Here is a 23,359-nt window from a genome sequence, read left to right as displayed (position 1 = left end):
TACATTTGCAAACAAGCAATTAAATATGATTTAATTCAGGTATCAGAATATTCTGTGTCTTTGGGAAGGCGCTTGGCATGCAATTGTATGTTCTCTGCTGCCCTGAGCAGCTGCTGTGCATTGCTGGAGAGGAGCTGCAAATGCTGGCTGGCGGAGGGCATGCTTGTAGGGGAAGGACGAGGAAGATCTCTGGCAAGGCTGGACAGCATGTTGTACACACGTAGAATCCCTTTTCACCTGCCCTTAGTATGTGAAAATGGGTGCAGATATATATCTCTGCCAGGATTAAGAGCCCAATCCTAGGTATGTCTACTCTGAAGTAAGTCTCATTCTAGTCAATGGAGCTTACTCCCAGGAAAGTGCCTAGGATTGCAGCCTAAGAGCCCAATCCTATGCGTGTCTACTCAGAAGTCCACTTTAGTGAATGGGGCTTACTGTGGATAAGATGACAGCCTTAGAGTCCAATCCTGTGCCTTCTACTCTGACTCTGTTTTGCTCCCCCCTCCTAGAATGCCTCCGAAGGGGAGGGGCCCCTGCTAAAAGAGTTGGGGATATACAAATTCTACATCCTGCTCCACTCCCTCTCACTCCCATATGTTTGTGAAAGAGAGGACCCCAAACCAAACAAATTCTTCTATCTTTGCATTCCTCCTCAATGTGAGAGTTGTGAGTCTTGAGTTCTTGAAATGGTAATAATAGTCTTCAGTTTTACAGATCTGAAGGCAGAAAATATGAAGGCTATACAGCAAGTAGCACATTCAAAGTATAAATGATTATTGAAATAGGCTAAATATTTATATTTTGACAAGTTAAATCTGGGGGAAAAAGGCATCATGAGTTGATGATAATTATAACTTGATGTCGGGAAACCGGTTTAAATGCCTTTAATCCTTTCGTGGTGTATCAGAGAAAATAACTCAAACTAAGGCTCCTCCATACTTTTTCAGAACAAATTTTTTTCTGCAGCATGAATAGAAGGAAATAATACCATGTTTTTGTATTTCCTACTACCGCTCTTCTTGAGATGTATAAATATAAAATATTATTGTCTGAGGAGCTGTTTTACAAAATTGTGTTTTGAGTAGAATTTCTGCTTGCTTGGTTAAATGTCAGTTTTGAAGTGATGTGACACATAACTTTTGCTTGTAAGACAAAAACTACGATGCTGTTTATAAATGCGGGTTTTATTTGTATAGTGAGAACTATCTGGTGAGGTGGTCAAGTTCTGGGCTACCAAAAGACATAGACAGATTACACAATCTCCGTGCAGTCTTCACAGTGAGTTTTCTCTTTTTATGTATGACATTCTGGTATTGTCATGTTTTGATATTTTGCAAGGTACATGTTGCTTGCAGCTATAGAACTCATTCTGTGATCTACCAAAGCTCTTCTTCCTTTTTCTCACACCATCCTTGGAGACTTTTTAGTCTCTAACGGGGGACTAAAGACTATATTTACTTGAGCTAGATTTTGCAGATTGATTGTGGTTTGTATCCTGGTCTGAAAGACTTGCTTAAACCATAACTCTCTTTTGAATGTAATGGCAAAATACAGTTTTATCATACAAATAAGTTATTTATTAAACTGAGTAGGGGGAAGCAACTTCATGAGAAGATTTGTTCCTGATCCCCCAAACCATGCTTTGGAAAATTGGAAATGCTATGTCTCAATGTCATCTTCAGTTGACTAGCTATTGTCCTAGACCAGGGGTGTCAAATTCATTTCTTACAGAAGGCCAGATAAGATTCATGGCACCTGCTGCAGGTTATTTTATACATCGTATTTATGCCTCATATTTGTATAACAGACACAATGACTACCTGAGTGGGTTAGCATTATTCATAGCCATTGTAAGTTATGGCTGTAGCCACCTATGCACCTATAGTGCTGCATATTGAGTCAATATTGTTCATTTGGTAGGCCGTATGTTTGACAACCCTGCTCTACAGTGAGTGACATATAAAATAAGTGTATGTGTGTATAATTTTCAAGCACATAGCTGAAATAGTGACTATGGTGAACCTACTCCACTGTTCTTATTTGTTATAGCACTCTTGTGCATAATAAGCTAAACCAATTATATTTTTAAAAGAATAACATGTTGGAAACATTTTCAAGTTTGACTGTTTTGCTGTGGAACTTACTGAAGTAGATAGGAATGTTCTAGAGAGGGTGCATTTGGGGCTATGGCCACAATCCACATAGAGAGGTACTGAAATCAATGGGCATAAGTATTCATTATCCTGTGTTGGATGTGTACCCACAAAATATTGATCATGGGGAGCAGTGGGAGACAACAGGTTCATGAGCCCAGTAACTGTGGGATAAATTTCGTAACTGGCTAGCTTGTCAAATTCCAGGATCTTCAGCAAGCCAGGAGAGAAGTAAAAGCAAAAGCTAACCCAGCCACCTGAACAAGTAAAAGTGGCTAGTTGCACACCACCTCAGACAGTGGGGGCTAGAATGGCATTCCCTAGCATCCGGAGCTATTGCAAGCCACATAACATTCCATGTGGCTTTAGTGCAATTTGGGGGCACATTTTAAAAAGTTTTTTTTTTTTTTTGCTGTTGTTAAAGTAAGATATTTTCTGGAGTTTCTGATTTTTTTTTTAAAGCATGTTACCCAAATTGGACCAGTCTTGATGTTTGTGTAGGAAATACATTTTTTATGCTAATTCTGTTAAATCATTTTTTAAAATGTATGGAAAATTTTTGCTATGCAAATAAATTTTAGCATTGAGAAGATGGCATCTGGGAAGGCTAATAGAAAACAATATTCAGATAGGATGTGAATGTATTTTCTAAAGCTAATGCACGAACACTTCACATTTCTAGGACCTTGGCAGCAAAGACCTGAAAAGAGAGAAAATCAGTTTTGTCTGTCAGATTGTACGAGTAGGCAGAATGGAACTAAGGGACAACAACACAAAAAAACTAACCTCTGGGCTACGACGACCTTTTGGTGTAGCAGGTAATCCATTCTCTTTAGGCAGACTGTCAAAATATACTGTAAGAAAGAACAGCTGTTCAATATTGAACAACTGCTGACTTGGCATATTGTAGTTCTTGAAAACAATTAAGTCACTTTTCCCCTGGGGGCTGGGGATAAGAATAGGCCCTCAGTTTGGCTGTACTTGTCGTAAGAGGCGACTAAACAGCCACCGGGTAGATGGGACTCGTCAGCCTGGGAAGGCAGCTCATCTGAGAGAAGGAAAACTCTGACCCCAAACCTCCACTGCCTTGTGGCTACATCCAGTTATGGAAAAGGCTTCAGGAGTCAACCTCGAGGCAAAATCCGGAGCCGGAGTCCCTGAGGCAGTTCATAGCTGAACACAGTCACGTTCTGGCAACTCCTGCGACGCCGCTGGAACCAACCGTATTGGCCACTGCCTTTCCATTGGACTATTTCAGCGACGTGGAGAGGGGGGATTTGCTGCATGGGTAACAGCCTATCCTCCATACCTACTTTACCCAGGCTTCGCGCACTGGAGAGGACACTCTGTTCCAGAACCACCATTCAGAGCGTGACACCATAATCTTCCGAGACTGAAGGATGCCAACAATTAAGTCACTTTGTTGTATTTTATACTTCCCTGTTGTGTAACTTGTTCAGGGATGTTTGTGTGCCTTTCATACGTTGTGTTTGCTGCAGGATAACACTGGTGCAATACCATAGTAGCCATGGCAAGCGTACCTCCTGCATAAAGTGTAAAGGAGCTCTTACAGCTGAATCCTTTTCAGATGTTGCACCTATGCGACTTCTGTGAATTACTGATGTGATGTCCAAGGAACCAGTCACTGCATCCAATCAGGATCAACACTTGCAGCCAGAGAAATGCTGCCAGAGTGAACTCAGCAGGAGGCAGGGGCAGGTGTAGGGCCGATGAGTGGCCAACTCTGGGGACACCCCCTGTCTAGCCACTAGGAATGAATAACTCAGCAATACCTACCACTTCAACCATGGGGAGGTGCCTCAAGGGCAAAACACACACATGTACCATGCCTTCCCATGCCAGAGCACCCCCACCTTTCTCATATAGGGGAAAAAAGTAAAGAACTACTAGGGACCCCTGTACCCAGGGTTCAGGTTCCCTTATCCCCACCCATGTAAACACATACATCCAAGGAATGCCGTTTGAATAGAGCAGATCACAGGTAGAAAGATAGCTCCCTTGGAAAAGGGCAAGCATGTGAAACAAACACAGAAGCAAGGCTTTGAGTCTCCAGAGGGGTATCTACCAGCTGGAAGGAACTCATCCAAGAAAATTGTCCTCACTAGCAAGGCCCTCACCTTTTGTATAACTGGCCAGAACCACCCATGACAGAGACAAAAGAAGTGGGTCTACAGTCCACATTAGCCACTCGACAAAGCTTCTTGCTAACCACAAACTGTGGCAGGAGATGGTCAAAGGACGACCTGGCATTTAACACCTGGCTGGGAGGCTGTAGCACATGGTCCTATTGGAGGGAGTACTACATGGGTCAAACTGGGCTGGCATGTGATACAGGGAGCCTACTCTAGCCACAGCCACCTCATCCTTTTGTTGAATCACTTGCACCAGCCAGCGTGGCTACCACTTTGCCACCCTTCCTTTCCTCCGCTCTCTTTGCCTCATTGACTGATGACAGCAGAGAACGGGGCCTCATGACCCTTGAGAAGTGTCACTCCCCCACAGAGCCCAAGGAGTCATGCAGTGAGAATGCTGCAGACCCTGCTGGCAATTGAGTGTCCGCTCAAATTGAGTGTTGGGAAAGTTAGGACAGACAAAAGAAAATATTTCTTTACTCAGCGTGTGGTTGGTCTGTGGAACTCCTTGCCTCAGGATGTGGTGGTGGCATCTGGCCTCGATGCCTTTAAAAGGGGACGACAAATTTCTGGAGGAAAAGTCCATCATGGGTTGCAAGCCATGATGTGTATGTGCAACCTCCTGGTTTTAGAAATGGGCTCTGTCAGAGTGCCAGATGTAAGGCAGGGCCCCAGGATTTAAGTCTCTTGTTGTTTTGTGTGCTCCCCGAGGCATCTGTGAATTATGGAATTTCCTCTGCTTTGAATTGAGGTTTACAGCCTCCCTGTTATCCTACTGGAGAGGGTACAACTTCTCTTTTCTGTTTGGCTTTTCTGCCATAGAATGTGTTCATTTTTTGTTTAAGGTATTTATTTCTTTTTGAATATGGTCTGCATTTTCTGTTCTTGCGGTTTCTTTTGGTGTGGTGGTGTTTTATGCCATCAGTTTTTATCAGTACTATTTTGTGTCTGCATTTTCTATTTTTTTATGGCTTGTTACTTATTTTGTTTTACTGTACCTATGTGGCTTTTGTAATTTTTGTCTTTCATAAGCTGCCTTGGCAGGATAAAAAAATCTCTTAAATAAATGTTAGAGTATCAAGCCATGGAGGTGCCCTGACTTATGCTGACCAGAATGGCTTCTCCTTTGTCAGGCCAATGCCTCTTTCAAGCACAACTGTGTTGCTCAGTGACTGGTTTTGTGCAAGTTACCTTGTTGGTAAATAAGTCCTTATGACATGATATGCCATGATTAAAATAAATGTCTTGGTGGAGAATATTTCAAGTGCTGAGTGAGTTCTTGAAATCTCTTTTGGGATATGTGGCATGTATATCCCAAAACACACCTAATTGATATAAAAATGAGAGTTTGCATTCTTATTACCACCTCCTCTTTAGTCTTGCAGCGTCGTCTGTGAAAGCATAAACTCTGCTGTGAAGTGGATTATCATTTGCAACATGTTTCAGTATGTGGCTCACATATGCGTATATCCATATCCATTTTGAATTTCAGAAGATTCTGCTTTTTCACTGATGTGAAAATAACAGGCTATCTTTGAACATATGAATATATTTTGCCTTAAAACAGTTCCTAATGTCTGTCATGAAGTACAAAGATGTCTTTCTGTGTCTTTGCCATTCTGTTTCTTTAGATGTTGATCTCTTTAATGATGTTTCTTTCTTTTTGATTTCAGTAATGGATGTAACTGACATAATTAATGGGAAAGTAGATGATGAGGACAAGCAACACTTCATTCCTTTTCAATCGTAAGTACAAAGTAATGCGAAAGAAATGTCAGAAGTGACTTCTATAAATATTGTAGAGGATTACAATTCTGCATAATAAAGTTGTCAGCGTGGTGGGATTCTCACCCCTCCCCTGTTACATCCTCTCAGGAGTAAATGGGGAATGTGGGGGAAAGGATGCTGTGCTTTGAAGTAAGATGCCTTTCTGTGTAAGATCTGGGTTGTATTGAAGTAGAAAAGTCCAGTTGGTGAGGAGAGTGTGAAATCAATTGAAGAGATTGAGATGCCCAGTAAGGGAAACTTTACCACATTAAGACATCAGAGTGGAGAGTACTGCCTGGGAACCAAAGGGGAGTAGCTTACTGAGTAGCTTGTTATCTGATGAGCATGGGGTCTTCGAGGACAGTGATTAGGTGCCATCAATTTGGAGTTATAGTAGATACCTGAGCTATGTGTCATGGAAATGGAGGGGAGCAGATCATGACTCAACAGAATTAAGATTATTTTATTGGACTAGATCCACATAAGCTTTAGCTATATAAGTGGGAGTGGGAGACTGTAGAGCTGTGCTTTGTTCCTGGAGTGCTGCAGCACACTCTGCCTGTTTGTACCGTGTACAGCGGAATTCTTGAGACTTTAGACAAGTAATTAGCTAGTTAGTTTTTCTGCTCTACTTGAAATGTATGTATGTCACTCATTGAATTCGATCCTTATTTTAGAGCTTCAGGCTGTGGGGTGCAAGGATTTCTTTTTATTTACTAACTTGGAAAAGCTTTAATATCCCTTTTCAAGTAAATTGCTAGAGTCTATGCTTGTTGATTGACTAAAGGGAATTGGGCTACCCCAGAGGACATCATAAGGTCTGGGTAGTACACTTGAAGACCTAGTGATCCCCTTTCTTCTGCCTGCAGCTGGAGCTTTAGGATGGAGAGGTACAAGCAGGAGGGAAGTTGGGAGATGCATTCAGTGGCCTGCTGAGTGGATGACATCTCAAGGAAGTGGGGTTTGGACCTTTAAGCTGGGGGGAAACAATGTAAATTGCATTCCCTGTTGCCCGGGAAACACTGGATGCCTTTGGCCCTTTGAGTTCATGATGTTACAAAAATTCATAAGGCCACTTATTTTTAGATACATGTCTTAATTTATAGCTAACCCACTTGGTTAAAAAATTAACCAAAGTTACAAGAGAGTTTTGAATTGCCATGCATAACTTTTTACTGTTCTGCAAAGGGTGGAATGCAAATACCATGCTATGTGAGAATGATGCATTGAACTTATGTATACCTGGAAAATACAGTTTGAGGTCCAGATGGATGCAACTGGTGGTGTCATCTATGACTAGAATCCAGAGAGCTATTTTGGTTGCAATCAAGAGCTTGTGAGCAACTTGTGGAATTTTTATCTTAGTTCTTTGCACAGCAGATGCTCAGACTTTCAGCCAGTGATTTTCTAAGATTGAGCGCTCTGATATATATAGGAGATTCTCCTATACCAGGGATATCAAACATAAGGCCTATGGGTCGTATGCATCCCCTGGAAGCAAATACTCTGGACCCCATTATAGTTGGGCTCTCCCAGCATGATAATTGGGCTGTCTCATATCTTGAAATTACGAACAAGACTTGCACATTTTCTCTTCTGTCATTTGCAGCTAATCAATTTCTATGTGAGAATAAAGTGCTTATTTCTGGCCATCATCCATGTAATGATGTCATTTCCTGCCCTCAGCACCATGAATGCTATTCGCCCCTCTGTATGAGTTTGACACCCCTGTCTTCCACTTTAGAGCAGTGGTCTTCAACCTATTTGTACCATGACCTAGACAGGTAGAGAGAGAGAGTGACTGGAGACCCACTGTTGATCCTGCTACCCTTCCAGTACCCTAACTGCACCCATCACCGCCCACTCTCTGCCCCCATGCCTTCCAAACACTGTTTACTGTAACCAAATATTCTTATTAGAGAGAGCAGAAAAAGTTACTATGAAAGCTGGCACTAGTGAAAGCTATTTTAGCACAATTGCTAAGAACCTGAGCAGGACTGGGACAGTCTCCTGGTACCCAAAAGGGTACACCAGATGCCTCCCCCTTTAACTTTTGGTGTACTATCAAGTGGTCTTCAACCTATTTCATTCCTGTTAGTTGCTGCGACCCCGAAACTGAGGCTTCTCAAACCCAAGGTTGAAGAATACTGCCTTAGAGCAGTGGTTCCCAAACTTTTTAGCACTGGGACCCACTTTTTAAATTGACACTCTATCAGGACCCACCTAGGTTTGCCAGACTATTAAAAAAGGATATCTAGAAAGAAATATTTTATTTATAATAACCACCAAAAAGTCCTTTAATCTCCCTGTATTTACACATGCTTGCAAACTGCAGGAGCTGAGCTCTTTGCAGGGTAATTAGCAGCTACAGTATCTGATTTTTGAACAGATTCAGGGCTTGAGGCAATTAGTTATCTGATCTTTCCATCACCCTTTGTGAACCCACCAAAAATCAGGTCACAACCCACCAGTGGGTCCCGACCCACAGTTTGAGAAGCACTGCCTTAGAGGGAGTCATTCATTTTGGTAGATGAAAATCAGAATGCACTTGCCTTTTGTGAGTGCATTTCAGCTACCTTCACTGAAATGAAGGCAGATCCTCACTTGCTAAAGAGATGACCGTGTATATAAATCTCTAGATTAGAATAAAAGCTTGAATAAGAGAAATTGGAAAAATTGCTAACAACTAAACATAAGTTTCTTGGATTCTATGATAAAGTCAGAGCACTGATCAGCCATGGATACCAAAATCCATTTTGTTCTCTGGAACTAGTTGTTGTGGCAATTTTGCTGTCTTTGGTGTTACAGTTTTTAAATCACTGGAGCAAAGAAACTTTGCTTTTTAAATTGATTTGCTTTTTAAATTGATTTGCTATAGTGCATTTTTTGCCATCCACATGAGTGCTTGAAATGGAACCCACGCGACTAGTCCCAACCTGTATATTCATATGTAAATTTATTCAAGCTTTAAATGTAAATTCTTTTTTTCCTGGCCCCCCGACACAATGTCAGAGAGATGATGTGGCCCTCCTGCCATAAAGTTTGGACACCCCAGTATAGAAGATAAGGCAGTTTTTCATTTGCTGGATTAAATATCACTGTGTGATCAGATGTATATGCCCAATGGCTCTGACTGTTACAAATATGTGTTTTCATAGCAATTATGATATGTGTACATGATGTTAATAGCTTGATTATTAAAAATGAATCCAGATGATAGCAATCATCATAGAAACTTGAATAAGAGAATATTTCTCTTCATGTTTCACATTCTTTTTACATTAACCTGCCACAAGCAGGAATTTGGGTAGCTAAGAATAGACACAACCTGAAAATGCATGCTTATAAGTACAGAAAAATAGACATTAATGGAATACTTTCAGGTTTCTTGCACCACTGAATCTGATTTATAGCAGTGTTTGCAAATCAACATTTTGAAAGGATGCACAATAAATATAAGTCTTGGTTCTCTTTTTCTTTTCGTTTTCTATGGTGAATTAAAATGTTTTTTTCAGATAACGTCTGCATCGGGGATGAGTAACTTGCACATTCATGATGAATAGCAGTGTCATTCCCAATGTTGACTTAAGAGATAGTGTATGCAAGACAATTTTTTTTCTTACTCATTTCACGCTGTGCCTTTGTTGTGCCATTTGGCGTTTCTCTTTTCATATGCTGGTTATTGGTTGCCATTAAAAGGCAAGGTTGCTCTGGCATAGTAGGTGTCAATTTGTCTGAATGTTGCATTTCATTTACAACTTCAATATTTTCACCAACTTCAGCTGTAGCAGAAAAAAATGTTTTCAGGAGTTCACTGTACCTTCCCCTTTGCTCTAAGCAACTTCTGTTTCTGGTAGCTTTCCTGCTTCTGTTAACTCTCTAAGCTACCACTTCATGTATTGACAGCAGGTCTTGGCCATTCCATTGGGTACTGTCTTACATTTTGATGTTATATGTGACTTCTCAGACTTTTTATCTTTACTCTACATGCTTCCTGGAAGTAGAACTGGGATCTGATATATGTTCATGTCTGGAATAGGTTTGTTTTACTTCTCTTTATTAGGTTCACATTTTCCTTATTGATTATCTTCCTATCTTTATGTTGTTCTGTTTCCTATCCTTTGTCTTGTGTTGACTAACAAACACTCTTTGTCAACTATATGATACACTCTTTTGTGTTTTCTTGTTACTGTGACTTCTGGTTTTCTGTCCTCCCACCTTTGTTTCCTTTTGGTGTTGGTTGTCATGTGCATCCTCCAGGCTAGCATTGGATAACGCCATTCGACACAAGCAGCTGAACATATCATCCCGTTTTTCACCCAGGGTGGCAGGGGAGAATGATTTCCTTCAGACTGTAATAAACAAAGTGATTGCTGCTAAAGAAGTTAACCACAAGGGTCAGGGTAGGTACTCTGCTTCATTTACGCTATTGGTGTGGGAAATGAATATTGTTGCATCAAGTTTGTCCAGTAACATTAGTGTTGCGCTGTACTTTCTGTAATTGTGTTCAGTTTTGGAACATTGCTTTTTTATTATGAGTTGCATCCTAAGAAAGTTAAGATTTCCAAGTTCCATTGAATTAATGGGATGTAAGTTTTTTTGTTTGTTTTTTAAAAAAAAGAAAAGTTTTAATGCCAGTCATACACAGCCAACAGAGGAATGATATTCTTACTGATCATTGGTATTGGTAGGAAAGAAGGTGGGCGCCTGGATATACAGAGCATAAACTATTTAGAGATTTAGGCTCAAATTCTAACCAACTTTCCAGCACTGGCATAGTGGTGCCAGTGGGACGTGTGCTGCATCCTACAGTTGGGTGGTGCTCATGGAGGCCTTTCAAGGTAAGGGAATGTTTGTTCCCTTACCTCAGAGCTGCATTGCCATTATGTCAGGGCTGGAAAGTGGGTTAGGACTGCGCCCTTAGTAGATGTTCAGTTGTCTCTATAAGGCTTGGAGAGCATGCGTATACTCTAGGCTTCCTGGCATCTTGTAAACCCAATGATCTTTACTTCAGGTCTGACTCCTTGTCATGTGCCATAATTAGAAATCATTTAGAACATGATATTTTGTTTCTGGGGTATCTAAAAAAAACAAAGTGCTGTACAGACATAATTTGGAACAGTGGGAGGACCGTACCCTCAGGTTCATAATATAAATAAGACCTGAGGAAAAGGAAAGAAGAGGCGTCTAGGAAACAGTGGAAAAATGTACTCTACCAGTTCTGTCTTTGGATGAAAAAAATCTTAGCCTCTCTGCCTTCTGTTTTTCTCCTTCTCTATTTGAACATTTCTTTGTTAAATACATGGTTCTTGTTTTGTTGTTGTTAGTTTTGAAGAGAAATGTTCAATTTTTCTTGTACTAGTCCCAGCTTTGGAAGATGGTTACATGTTTTCATTTTTCTAAGTTTCTTACCTTATTATTAATACAAATATAAGAAAATGCCTTGTGTTCATTTTGCACTTGAAATGCAACGTTTTACTAAAGGTTTTCCAGTCAGTATTTTGAACTTGTTGCTTCAGGTCTATGGGTGACATTGAAACTTCTTCCTGGAGATATTCATCAGATAAGAAAAGAGTTCCCTCATTTAGTTGATAGATCCACTGCTGTGGCTCGGAAAATGGGATTTCCTGAGATTATTATGCCTGGTAAGAGTCAATAATTGATCTGCTGTACTTGCAACAATGAAGGCACTGCTAATGTTCTTGCCTTTCAGGTGTGTGTGGAATAAAAAGTATTAGATTGAATTTTTGGTGCTAAACCATCGTCTTTGAATATTTGGCTTTGAAATTATATTTTCAATCTGCTTTCAAATTTCTATTAATAATGCAGTAGCACTGTTGTAAATACTATGGACTAACTGGGCACAGATGGTCGAATGTCTCATTCATTTAGTTTCAGAACTGAGGTTCCTGGTGTGTTTTGACTACTTTAGCTTTTAATGTATGTTATAAATGAATCTATAAAGCAATAAAAGCAGGCTTGAAAAGTAGTTTTGTTGCATGCATGTCCAAATGGGCTATCAAGTGCTTAGATTATTCATTATTGCATGCAGATGTGTGAACATTTGTGCACGGAATGCTAACATTTGCTCAGTGAAATGCATCCTTTTTAATTTGATATGGTAATGCAGGAGTGTGTGAAGAATATATTGCGGTAACCAATCAAGGAGCATTTACACCATTCTCGTTACATTTTAATAATGCTATTGCAAGAACACCTTGTGATGAGGCATCCTAGGAAAGAAAATCCGCTTGACCAACCATTAACTGGTTTTTTTTACAGGCTTGAGAATGAGGGCAGAAAACAATGACCAAATCATGCTCATTTCCAAGTGAGCCAAAATAAGTGGAGTGAATTTTATTAATATTAATATTTACACACAAGCATCCCCCATATCTGTGGATGCAGTATGCGCGGATCTGGTTACCTGCTCTTCCCCGTGGCCCCCTAATACCTTTGTTTATGTTGATTACATTTCCCCAAAGCAATAGTCTTGCTTGAATGAACATAATAAGCAAAAAGTTTCTAGCCAGGCAAGCAGCCTGCAGCCTAGAAGGGAGTCTAAAAGCAAACAGGAAGCAGGAAATGAATGTTTACTTTTAGTCTCCCTTCTAGGCTGCAGCAGTAGCACCCAGAGTGCCATCTGGAGACAGCCGAGAATGCATTGGAGGTTCCAAAGAAGGGCTTTGCCCCAGGCCTTCTGGGCAGATGCTAATGATATATATGGTAGTGCATATGTGTTTAAAATGTTGAACATGCACTACAATGAACATACAAATTGTTCATTACAAGCATTCATTAACTTGCAGAAAATAATGAAATTTATGTAACTTGGAGCTGATGAATCCTAACTAAAATGTTGATTTGGTCTTGGTAGTGGAATGATAAGCAAAAATTCTACTCTTTCACAAATATAGTTTGTTATATTTCTTATAAGATTCTTATGAGATTCTTATAAGAAGGGAGGGAAGTTAGTAAAAAAAGTGTAGCTTAGAAAAGGTGTAAGACCTGCAAGGTGGTTAAATGTGTTAAATTTCTCTTTATTGATAAAGTGTTTATTACCTCTCTCTCTCTCTCTCTCTCTCTTAGGTGATGTCCGTAACGATATCTATGTAACTTTAGTTCAAGGAGACTTTGATAAAGGCAGCAAAACCACAGCAAAGAATGTAGAGGTTACAATATCTGTATATGATGAAGATGGCAAAAGATTGGAGGTATTTCAGTTCTGCATTTATTCCAAGGTTCTTACGCAGGGATGCTCAAAAAAGACGTGGTTGACTGATCAGCCAAATAACTGGCAGATATTTTTAAAGCATTTAATCTATTGGAACTAGAAGAAAGATTAGACTTTTTTTCTGATACTTCACAAATTCATGTCTCACTTGCTACAATATCTCACTTGTCTTCTTTCAACCAGTACTTTTCAGTGCTTTCAACAGCTGATTTTTTTTTTTTAAATATCCATTTCTTACAGAACCTTTACAAAGTTAGAACAGGCCTAGCCTCAGCATAACAGCGATCTCATACAGCTTCTTGGGGCCCTAGGACCCACTGGCTTCGGCTACCCTTAAGCCTCTGAGGAGGGAGGTTTTCTCCTAGCCACTTTCCCCCCCCCCCCCATGATACCCTGGAATAATACTTATGTCACGGGCATCACAGACTGGTGGTTGTCAGTCTGTGACCACTGAGAAAAAGGGGAAAAAATGTGCAGCTCTCAAGTTAAACCTCTCCTCAGCTTTGGAGGAGATATTTACTGGGGAGTATCTCTTTCCTGAGGACTCTTTCATACCTTGTGCTAGCCCTAAAGTGGCCAGGCAGTTCACTTGGAAGAGGCCATCTTTAGTTTCTGCAGCACACGCAGTGGAATCATAGGAAGACTTTAGGAAGGATTTCATCACTAACGATTGCCTGTTAACCCTGTTGGGAGATGCCAGCAGTTATAGCAGGTGACCAGTAGAAGAAATATTGCTGTGCTGCTAGATTTGCCCCTTTGTGTGGCTAGAGGATAACAACTTCTGCCTCTTCTTTTGCTAACAATTCCTACCATAAGGACATTTTAAAAATATATGAAGCTGTCTGCACGTAACCTTGACTTCTTAGAATATTTGTCATTATGTAACTGTGGTCATTTGACAATGTTTGATTGGTACATTTACCAGTATGCTAACCCTGCTTTTGCCGTTCATTCTGAGAATGTCAATATGGTAAGTTAACATTGTCAAAGTGAATGTTTGAATTTTTATTTTTGTTAATGGAGGAATTCATTTTCTTGTACTGAAAGGGAGTATTTTCTGTTGGTGGAAATGGCATCTGGCCTAGATGCCTTTAAAAGGGAATTGGACAGATTTCTGGAGGAAAAGTCCATCACAAGTTACAAGTCATGATGGGTATGTGCAACCCCCTGATTGTAAAAGTAGTCTATCTCAGAATGCCAGGTGCAAGGGAGGGCACCAGGATGCAGGTCTCTTGTTCTCTTATGTGCTCCCTGAGTGATCTGGTAGGCCACTGTGACATACCAGAAGCTGAACTACATGATCCAGCAGGGCTCTTCTTATATTCTTATGCTGCTATGTTCTTATGTTTTTGTATTGAATAGTTGAAATCTCTTGTTGAAACTGGTGAGATACAAGTGTGAGACTTTGATTTTGCTTGAGTTTCCCTTAGCTTTTATTCAGAATTGCAACTGAGAAACAGGTTCTAAGTTTTCTATCTTTCTTTTCTAGAATGTGATTTTTCCTGGTGCTGGAGATGAAGCCCTTTCAGAATACAAGTCTGTGATATATTACCAAGTAAAACAACCTCGCTGGTTTGAAACTGTAAAGGTATGCCTGATCTTAAGATTCTTTCTTGAAAAGAGAGAACCACATTGATAGATTTTTTATGTGACTGTCAAACTAAAGGAGGTAGCTGTGCCAGAGGAGCTGTTGAAAGTTGCTAAGGAACAACATAGATGAAGACATCGACTGGTTTTCTGGTCAAGACAGTTTGGACAGAATTATTCCAACATCTGTCTCATATCTCTCTTATATTAGCTGTACCATATAGCAAGTAATGGTTTATTCAGGATAAAAATGTAATGCCATAAATTGCACAAACATACTGAGATTATTGGAATTCCTTGTATATTGTTAATAAAAGGACCATAATAGCAGTATATCAAAGCAGATGCTAGTTACTGGAAAAAGCAATGTGTGTTATCAGCTTTCTAGTCTCAAAGAATTAGCTATTATAAAGTTAGACAAGGGAGAAGACAATGATAAGAAATGGAAGCAAGGCATGACAATAAATTGTGTAGGAATATACTTGCATGTGAATTTGGCCATGCTACAGTTTTAAGGCTACTGAGAAAAATCCACAGTCAGGGAATTAGAGGGCAGGTCCTCTCCTGGACTGAGACCTGGTTGAAGAGCAGGAAACAGAGAGTGGGTGTCAATGGGCAATTTTCACAATGGTGAGAGGTGAAAAGCGGTGTGCCCCAAAGATCTGTCCCTGGGACCAGTGCTCTTCAACCTCTTCATAAATGACCTGGAGACAGGGTTGAGCAGTGAGGTAGCTAAGTTTGCAGACGACACCAAACTTTTCCGAGTGGTGAAGACCAGAAGTGATTGTGAGGAGCTCCAGAAGGATCTCTCCAAACTGGCAGAATGGGCAGCAAAATGGCAGATGCGCTTCAATGTCAGTAAGTGTAATGTCATGCACATTGGGGCAAAAAAATCAAAACTTTAGATATAGGCTGATGGGTTCTGAGCTGTCTGTGACAGATCAGGAGAGAGATCTTGGGGTGGTGGTGGACAGGTCGATGAAAGTGTCGACCCAATGTGCGGCGGCAGTAAAGAAGGCCAATTCTATGCTTGGGATCATTAGAAAAGGTATTGAGAACAAAACGGCTAATATTATAATGCCGTTGTACAAATCGATGGTAAGGCCACACCTGGAGTATTGTGTCCAGTTCTGGTTGCCACATCTCAAAAAAGACATAGTGGAAATGGAAAAGGTGCAAAAGAGAGCGACTAAGATGATTACGGGGCTGGGGCACCTTCCTTATGAGGAAAGGCTATGGCGTTTGGGCCTCTTCAGTCTAGAAAGGAGACGCCTAAGGAGGGACATGATTGAGACATACAAAATTATGCATGGGAAGGATAAAGTGAATAGAGAGATGCTCTTTACACTCTCACATAACACCAGAACCAGGGGACATCCACTAAAATTGAGTGTTGGGGGGGGTTAGGACAGACAAAAGAAAATATTTCTTTACTCAGCGTGTGGCTGCTCTGTGGAACTCCTTGCCGCAGGATGTGGTGATGGCGTCTGACCTGGACGCCTTTAAAAGGGAATTGGACAAGTTTCTGGAGGAAAAATCCATTATGGGTTACAAGCCATGATGTGTATGTGCAACCTCCTGATTTTAGAAATTGGCTATGTCAGAAGGCCAGATGCAAGGGAGGGCACCAGGATGAGATCTCTTGTTATCTGATGTGCTCCCTGGGGCATTTGGTGGGCTGCTGTGAGATACAGGAAGCTGGACTAGTTGGGCCTATGGCCTGATCCATTGGGGCTGTTCTTATGTTCTTATGTAAGGCATATTGTAGAGTTTTGAAATATTAAGATGTATTGAGGTTGAGGTTGAGATGGTTGAGGGAGAGAGTTTGTACAATATTCATGTTTTGTGGTGAAAGAATGGAAAGGGGAAAATGTGGAAGTAGTTAAGAAAATGAAGGTCCAGGGATTTGACTGTAGTAGTTGCTTGCAACAGAAAGTCTTAGACAACAAGCATTTGTGCTTGGTGTAGTGCAAGCTGGTGAAGGGGGTAGAGGAGAGTCTGGATACATTCAAAATGGTGATGCAAAGCAAGAATGTTAGTAGCTAGTTTGGGAATGGAAGTGATGGAGTGTACACAGAGTATTGAAACGGCAGAAGGTAGGTAGCTAAGGCATCAGTAGTATCAGAACCTTTGCAATAAGAGTGGAGAAAAAGGCAGTTTATGCCAATATTGGATTGCTGAGGTGGCTCATCATGGTAAGAAAACTGATTTTTTGGTGCTTGACCAGTATTAAGAACTTGACCAGTATTAAGAACTTAGACTTCATTAACACTTGAGTCAGTATCTGGCTTGGTAATGTAATCATTATTGCAACTTCCTTCACCTCATATACATTTCTTCTGTTTTCTTCACAATTAAAAGAAATATTTGTGAATACTATATTGGTGTTAAAGTAGACACAAAAATAGGACATAAGAACATAAGAACAGCCCCACTGGATCAGGCCATAGGCCCATCTAGTCCAGCTTCCTGTATCTCACAGCGGCCCACCAAATGCCCCAGGGAGCACACCAGATAACAAGAGACCTCATCCTGGTGCTCTCCCCTACATCTGGCATTCTGACTTAACCCATTCCTAAAATCAGGAGGTTGCGCATACACATCATGGCTTGTACCCCATAATGGATTTTTCCTCCAGAAACTCGTCCAATCCCCTTTTAAAGGTGTCTAGGGTAGACGCCAGCACCACATCCTGTGGCAAGGAGTTCCACAGACCGACCACGCGCTGAGTAAAGAAATATTTTCTTTTGTCTGTCCTAACCCGCCCAACACTCAATTTTAGTGGATGTCCCCTGGTTCTGTTATTATGTGAGAGTGTAAAGAGCATCTCCCTATCCACTCTGTCCATCCCCTGCATAATTTTGTATGTCTCAATCATGTCCCCCCTCAAGCGTCTCTTTTCTAGGCTGAAGAGGCCCAAACGCCGTAGCCTTTCCTCATAAGGAAGGGGCCCCAGCCCCGTAATCATCTTAGTCGCTCTCTTTTGCACCTTTTCCATTTCCACTATGTCTTTTTTGAGATGCGGCGACCAGAACTGGACACAATACTCCAGGTGTGGCCTTACCATAGATTTGTACAACGGCATTATAATACTAACCGTTTTGTTCTCAATACCTTTCCTAATGATCCCAAGCATAGAATTGGCCTTCTTCACTGCCACCGCACATTGGGTCGACACTTTCATCGACCTGTCCACCACCACCCCAAGATCTCTCTCCTGATCTGTCACAGACAGCTCAGAACCCATCAGCCTATATCTAAAGTTTTGATTTTTTGCCCCAATGTGCATGACTTTACACTTACTGACATTGAAGCGCATCTGCCATTTTGCTGCCCATTCTTCCAGTCTGGAGAGATCCTTCTGGAGCTCCTCACAATCACTTCTGGTCTTTACCACTCGGAAAAGTTTGGTGTCGTCTGCAAACTTAGCCACTTCACTGCTCAACCCTGTTGAGTGTTGAGGACATTTAAGAGTGTTAGTTTTCTGAGACCCTCATCGGAAACCAGCTAATCTGATCTTGCAATCAAGAAAATCAAGGTTAAGTGATGACAAAGGGGGTGTGTGTATTTTAGAAGAGCGGAGGTGAATGTGTTATCTTAGTATTGTGTACATGTGATTGCTTAAACTTGAAATTGAAGTGATGAGACTTGTTTAAGGGTGAGTATGAAACTCTTAAGAAAGAATGTGAAAAATGAAGAGAAACAAGTCAATGGGAAGGAAGGCTTGGGGCAAGAACAGTGTGGCAAGAAAAGGATGTATAGTGAGACAAAGCAGTTAAGTTGAATTGACAGTTGTGAAACCTGTTGATAGGAGCAATCCTGAATTCATGGTCAAAGACGTACTTGGTCTAGTGAAATTGCATGACTATGCTATAAATGTCAAGGCTCTTTGAAATAAGGTGAGTGGAGCAGAGCTGCCACAAAGTGAGAGAGCTGCAGAATACTGAAATCTGTCCAACCTGCTTATGGCTATTTGCGAAGTTCTGAATGAATAGTAGGACTCATTCAGTAGTGGCAGGTAGTGCAGAAATCTGCTGGCTTATAGTGTTTATTCCGTTTCCTTCTCTTATATGGTGTAAATGCAACAACTTGTGAATTTAGAAGATTGCTCATATGTTTCTTTGACTTGATGTACATATGCCTAATGCAGATATATGTGAACTAACATGTTGTGGGGTCCTGGCTTGAGGGGGACCCTCATATTTGCAAGTGGCAGCGGCGGGGCACTGGGGGTTCTGTCTCCCAGAGCAATGGCCCAGCCACCGGGTCCACAGCAGAGAGTGTGGGGGGAAGGGGGTTGTGTCACCCGGGCCCTTCTCCCCCAGCTGCTTGGGCTTTTTGGCTCCTAGCTAGTCTTTGGTTCATGGGCAGGTTGGGTTCTGCTCCCTCCAGCTGCCTGCCCCAGACCATCCTTGGCCCAGCTGGGCTTTATGCTCATGACCAGCCCCTCCAGGCCCCGCTCCTTCCTCCATGGGAGGGTTAAAAGGCTGACTGGCCTCTCCCAACCCCTCCCCTCACTGCTTGTGATAGCCAAAAGGCTGGACCTGGTGTTCCTCCCCCCTCCTCCCTCTCCTGGCTTTCAAGATCGGTACTCTACCTGCTGCTGGCCTTGGAGCCTGTCTCCTCCTTGCCTTGAGCTCCCCTATTGCCCTGCAAGCCTGTTCCCTCCAGGTTTCCCCCAGGTAAGTCAGGGGGACCCTGACACATGGGTATGTGTTATCAGGCTAGTAAAGTTTCTAAAACAGTAATTGTTGTGGACTTATTTTCAAGGTAGACATTTGTGTTAATTTTTTTTTTGGCTGAAGGTTGCAATTCCCATTGAAGACGTAAACCGCAGTCACTTAAGGTTTACATTCCGCCACAGATCATCACAGGACTGTGAGTAACTAAACCTTCCCTCCACTGATCTTACTTCTATTATTCCTTAATGCCTGAATCTGCTTGAAGGAAATAATTTTGTGAACAATTTTGAATCATTTTTCTTTATGTCTGAAAAGTCTTTTTCCTCTGGTGTCTCTTTTCTCTCCACTTGCTGCTTTTTATTTACTTTCTTCCAGGGCCAAAGTATTTGTACATGTGTGTGTGCATGCGCAGGAAGAAGATTAGGAGATTAGTAGTCTAGCATCTTATTGTATAGCACTTCTGGTTGTACAATGACCAGGGCTTGACAATCACTCTGAGCTGCTGCAGCTCCCTGAGCAACATTGATGGCACCTTGGCCCAACACAGGCTTCCGCCTCTTCCATGACCTCTCTTGCCCATGCTGGCCGTGTAGGGCTGCCCCAGCCCCGTGATTGCACAACAGGCTCCTTCCCACCCTCTCACTGCCATCTGATTCTTTCAGAAGGTGGTGTGGAAAGCAATCCCAGCTGGACAGTTATGGTCTGAAAGCTGGCGAGGAATGTCTCCTGATGGTCCAGTATGTCCAATAGACCAGCATTGCCTAGCTCCCAGTGGTGCTGGATTATCAGCTGAACTCTTCAGAGTTCATAGAAGAACTGATGCTAGATCCCAGGAGACATAGAAAAGTATTTGTTACATATGTATAATTTACTATATATATGTGCCATGATTGCATCTGGCTACGAATACAAATCAGGAAGCCATAAGCAAAAGGAGTTGAAAGAGAGGGAGCTCAATGGTTTTTCTAAGCAGACAAGGAATTCAGGGTAGGGACTGTTATAAGTTTGTGCTAGGCATCTTTGAAGTAATACTTGGCTGCTGTTTTCCTTCCTCTTACACTTCTGTAAGTAAGCCAGGCCACCAACATCGAGTGTACGTAGATGGGATGCATACTTAATGGTCAGCAGAAATATTTTGGCAGGCAAGATAAATGGATTTGCATTTGTGTGGGCTATCCTGATCTTCATTGTTCATTTTCAATTGTGGGAAAAGCTTGCTAGAGACTTAGGGCCCAATCCTATCCAATTTTCCAGCTCCAGTGCAGTCATGCCAGTGGGCGTGCACTGCATCCTGTGGTGGGGAGGCAGTCATAGAGGCCTCCTCAAGATAAGGGAAAATTTGTTCCCTTACGTCAGGGCTGCATTGTAGCTGCACTGGTGCTGGAAAGTTGGATAGGATTGGGCCCTTATTTATTAGTCAAGTACTAACTCCATTAGGTATGTGATCATATTTCTAATTAAAGTTTGATATTCTTGACATCCCCAGTATCCAAAGTATTTGTGTGTGTTGCTTAATTACTTAGAACTAGAAGAACTGTGACTTGCATGCTTGTGATAAAGCGCTTATCTTAGTTAACGTCATTGAATCTTCTGAAAACCTGGAGTCTAAATTTTCATTATACTATCGGCAGAGGACTCAGAGCTTTAATCTTGTAACCTTCGCTGAATGTATTTAAGAACTTTTAATATTTGACACGTACTCCATAATGGTTAATGCTTGTGTAATTAAAAGTAGCTAGTTTTGATGTAAAAATTACATATGAAAGCAGTAGTTATTTTAACAGAATATATCAACAATTTTGCTAATAAAAACAATGTGAAGCAAATTACTGTCATATTTATGACTGTGAACTACAAATTGATTTGGTTGGAAGCATTCGTATTACACTGTAGCAGTTCATGGCTGGCCAAACCTATTAAGCTCTAAATTATTGTATTCATCATTAGTTAAGGCTTGGACCACTACCATGTTTTCTCATATTCTCTGGGTTGCCACTGGGTTGATGAGTGTTGCTGTCCAGCTTCTATTTCTCACCTCTGCTCATACTGTCCTTTCGCCTCCACACCAGTGGATTCCATTATTACTATAAATACTGAAAGAAAATGCAAGTACCGGTACATAGGTTCGTTGGGATCAGCCATTGACCCAATGGAAACATAAACTTTTCTACCGTATTGTGGATTATGTTCCAAGCTTTCCATGGTGTTTTACAAGCAAGTAGGTTTCAGGGGAAGTACATTCTTAAAATCCATGTCATGAACTTCTGTTTATTTGATTAACTTTAAAGAGGGACTCATTTCCTAAGTGCATAGAAGGGTTTTATGGACAAGTAGTGGTAGTACTTAGATGTTACTCTGAGTATGATTTGAGATGTTCCAGCAACAATAAATACTGTTTTGTAGTTTTGTTAAACACATCTATATCAAAGAATGAATGCCTTTGAATGATAGGTGTGCTAAATATTTTTAGTCAAAATTTGTAGAAAAATTTTTCTCTCCATTTTTGTTGCTCTTATGTTCTTGAACAAGCTTTCCCATGGACATTTGAAGGTCCCTGAAATTATAATTAAGAGCATGCACCAGCCCCTTGCGTGTATGTGGGGGAAGGGGGAGGTAGCATTAGTATCTAGCCTTGTGCTGGTACCTTCATCAAAACTGTTCATAGCAGGAGGGTCATATCTGATGATTTGGCCCCTCCCTGAAGCTTTTTTCAATCAGTCAATCATTGCTTTTTTTGGAATCCTGGAAGGACAAAAAGACCACAAGATCCATTTGCCAACAGGATCTAGGCAATCTGAGTGCATCATTCTAACTAGCCCCATTTTCCTCCCTTGCAGCCTCTTGAAACCTCAATATTTAAGCTAGAGTTTTGCGAATCTTCTCACATGTTCTGGCCACTCTATATAGTGGAACCTCCTTGTATGCGAGCTCGGCATCCATGGATTTGAATATCTGGAACCAGTGGCTCGAGGGCCTGAAAGACCTCCTGGATGCAACCAGAATGCCTTCCAGTCACTTCCGGGATTTCTTTTGAGGCGTAGGATTTCTTTTGAGGTGTGGGGAGGTCTTGCGCAGAGGCTTCTGAAAGGCACTTCTGGTTTGCCGGTGGTGGGTTTCACGATCCATGGAATTTGGTATCCACGGGGGGGGGGGGGGGGGAGGTCTTGGAATGAATCCCCCTTGGATACCAAGGGCCTACTGTACATGGTCTGGGGAGCAGTATGTGTATCTGGGTTGCTGGGTATTTGAAGCTGATCTGCTTGATACGTGAAGCTGAATGCGTAGTTGGCCAGTGTGGTCCACATTCCATAAGCTAGACCAGAGCTGGTGCACATTGGTATATCTGCTATGGCTATGGCATGGCTTTTGCATGTATAAAACTCTTCAGAATCAGATATCAGTGGCCCTTATCCTTATTCATGCCCAGTTTCTGTGTGAGGAGACTTCTACATGCTGCACTCCACATGAGGAAAGAGACATCTGGATTGATTTTTAAATTTTTAAATTATGTCTTCAACTTAGAAGCTTCCAAGTGTTTACTAGCTTTCATATGTGGAACTAGAGCAGGCTTTTATCTGCTCTCTGGAATGTTTGTATCTACACTCTTTATTGATTCACAGTATGTTAATGTGCTTTTATTTTATACAGCCAAAGATAAGTCTGAGAAAATATTTGCCCTGGCATTTGTTAAATTGATGAGATATGATGGCACCACTCTACGTGATGGAGAGCATGATCTTATAGTGTACAAGGTATCACTCTAAAACAGTACTTTGAGAATTG

The 23,359-nt window shown here is 41.4% G+C and overlaps 1 protein-coding gene across 5 annotated transcripts in view; it reads left to right on the top strand.

Annotated features, from left to right (window-relative positions):
* Positions 1–23,359, top strand: part of DOCK1 (dedicator of cytokinesis 1) — a 484,421-nt gene that overhangs the window by 84,214 nt on the left and 376,848 nt on the right. For 4 of the 5 annotated variants that reach the window (XM_066618881.1, XM_066618883.1, XM_066618885.1 and 1 more), the window contains exons 9-17: positions 1,197–1,278; positions 2,836–2,971; positions 5,980–6,052; positions 10,334–10,476; positions 11,593–11,718; positions 13,163–13,287; positions 14,797–14,895; positions 19,700–19,772; positions 23,225–23,328. In XM_066618881.1, coding sequence (XP_066474978.1) covers positions 1,197–1,278; positions 2,836–2,971; positions 5,980–6,052; positions 10,334–10,476; positions 11,593–11,718; positions 13,163–13,287; positions 14,797–14,895; positions 19,700–19,772; positions 23,225–23,328 — 961 coding nt within the window. The remainder of the gene's footprint in view (positions 1–1,196; positions 1,279–2,835; positions 2,972–5,979; positions 6,053–10,333; positions 10,477–11,592; positions 11,719–13,162; positions 13,288–14,796; positions 14,896–19,699; positions 19,773–23,224; positions 23,329–23,359) is intronic. The other variant, XM_066618882.1, reaches the window with a different exon arrangement.

The sequence above is a fragment of the Tiliqua scincoides genome, chromosome 3 (genome assembly GCF_035046505.1).
Source record: "Tiliqua scincoides isolate rTilSci1 chromosome 3, rTilSci1.hap2, whole genome shotgun sequence".
Taxonomy (NCBI): Eukaryota; Metazoa; Chordata; class Lepidosauria; order Squamata; family Scincidae; genus Tiliqua; species Tiliqua scincoides.
Note: the sequence above shows the minus strand (reverse complement) of the source record. Positions and strands in the feature narration are given on the sequence as shown.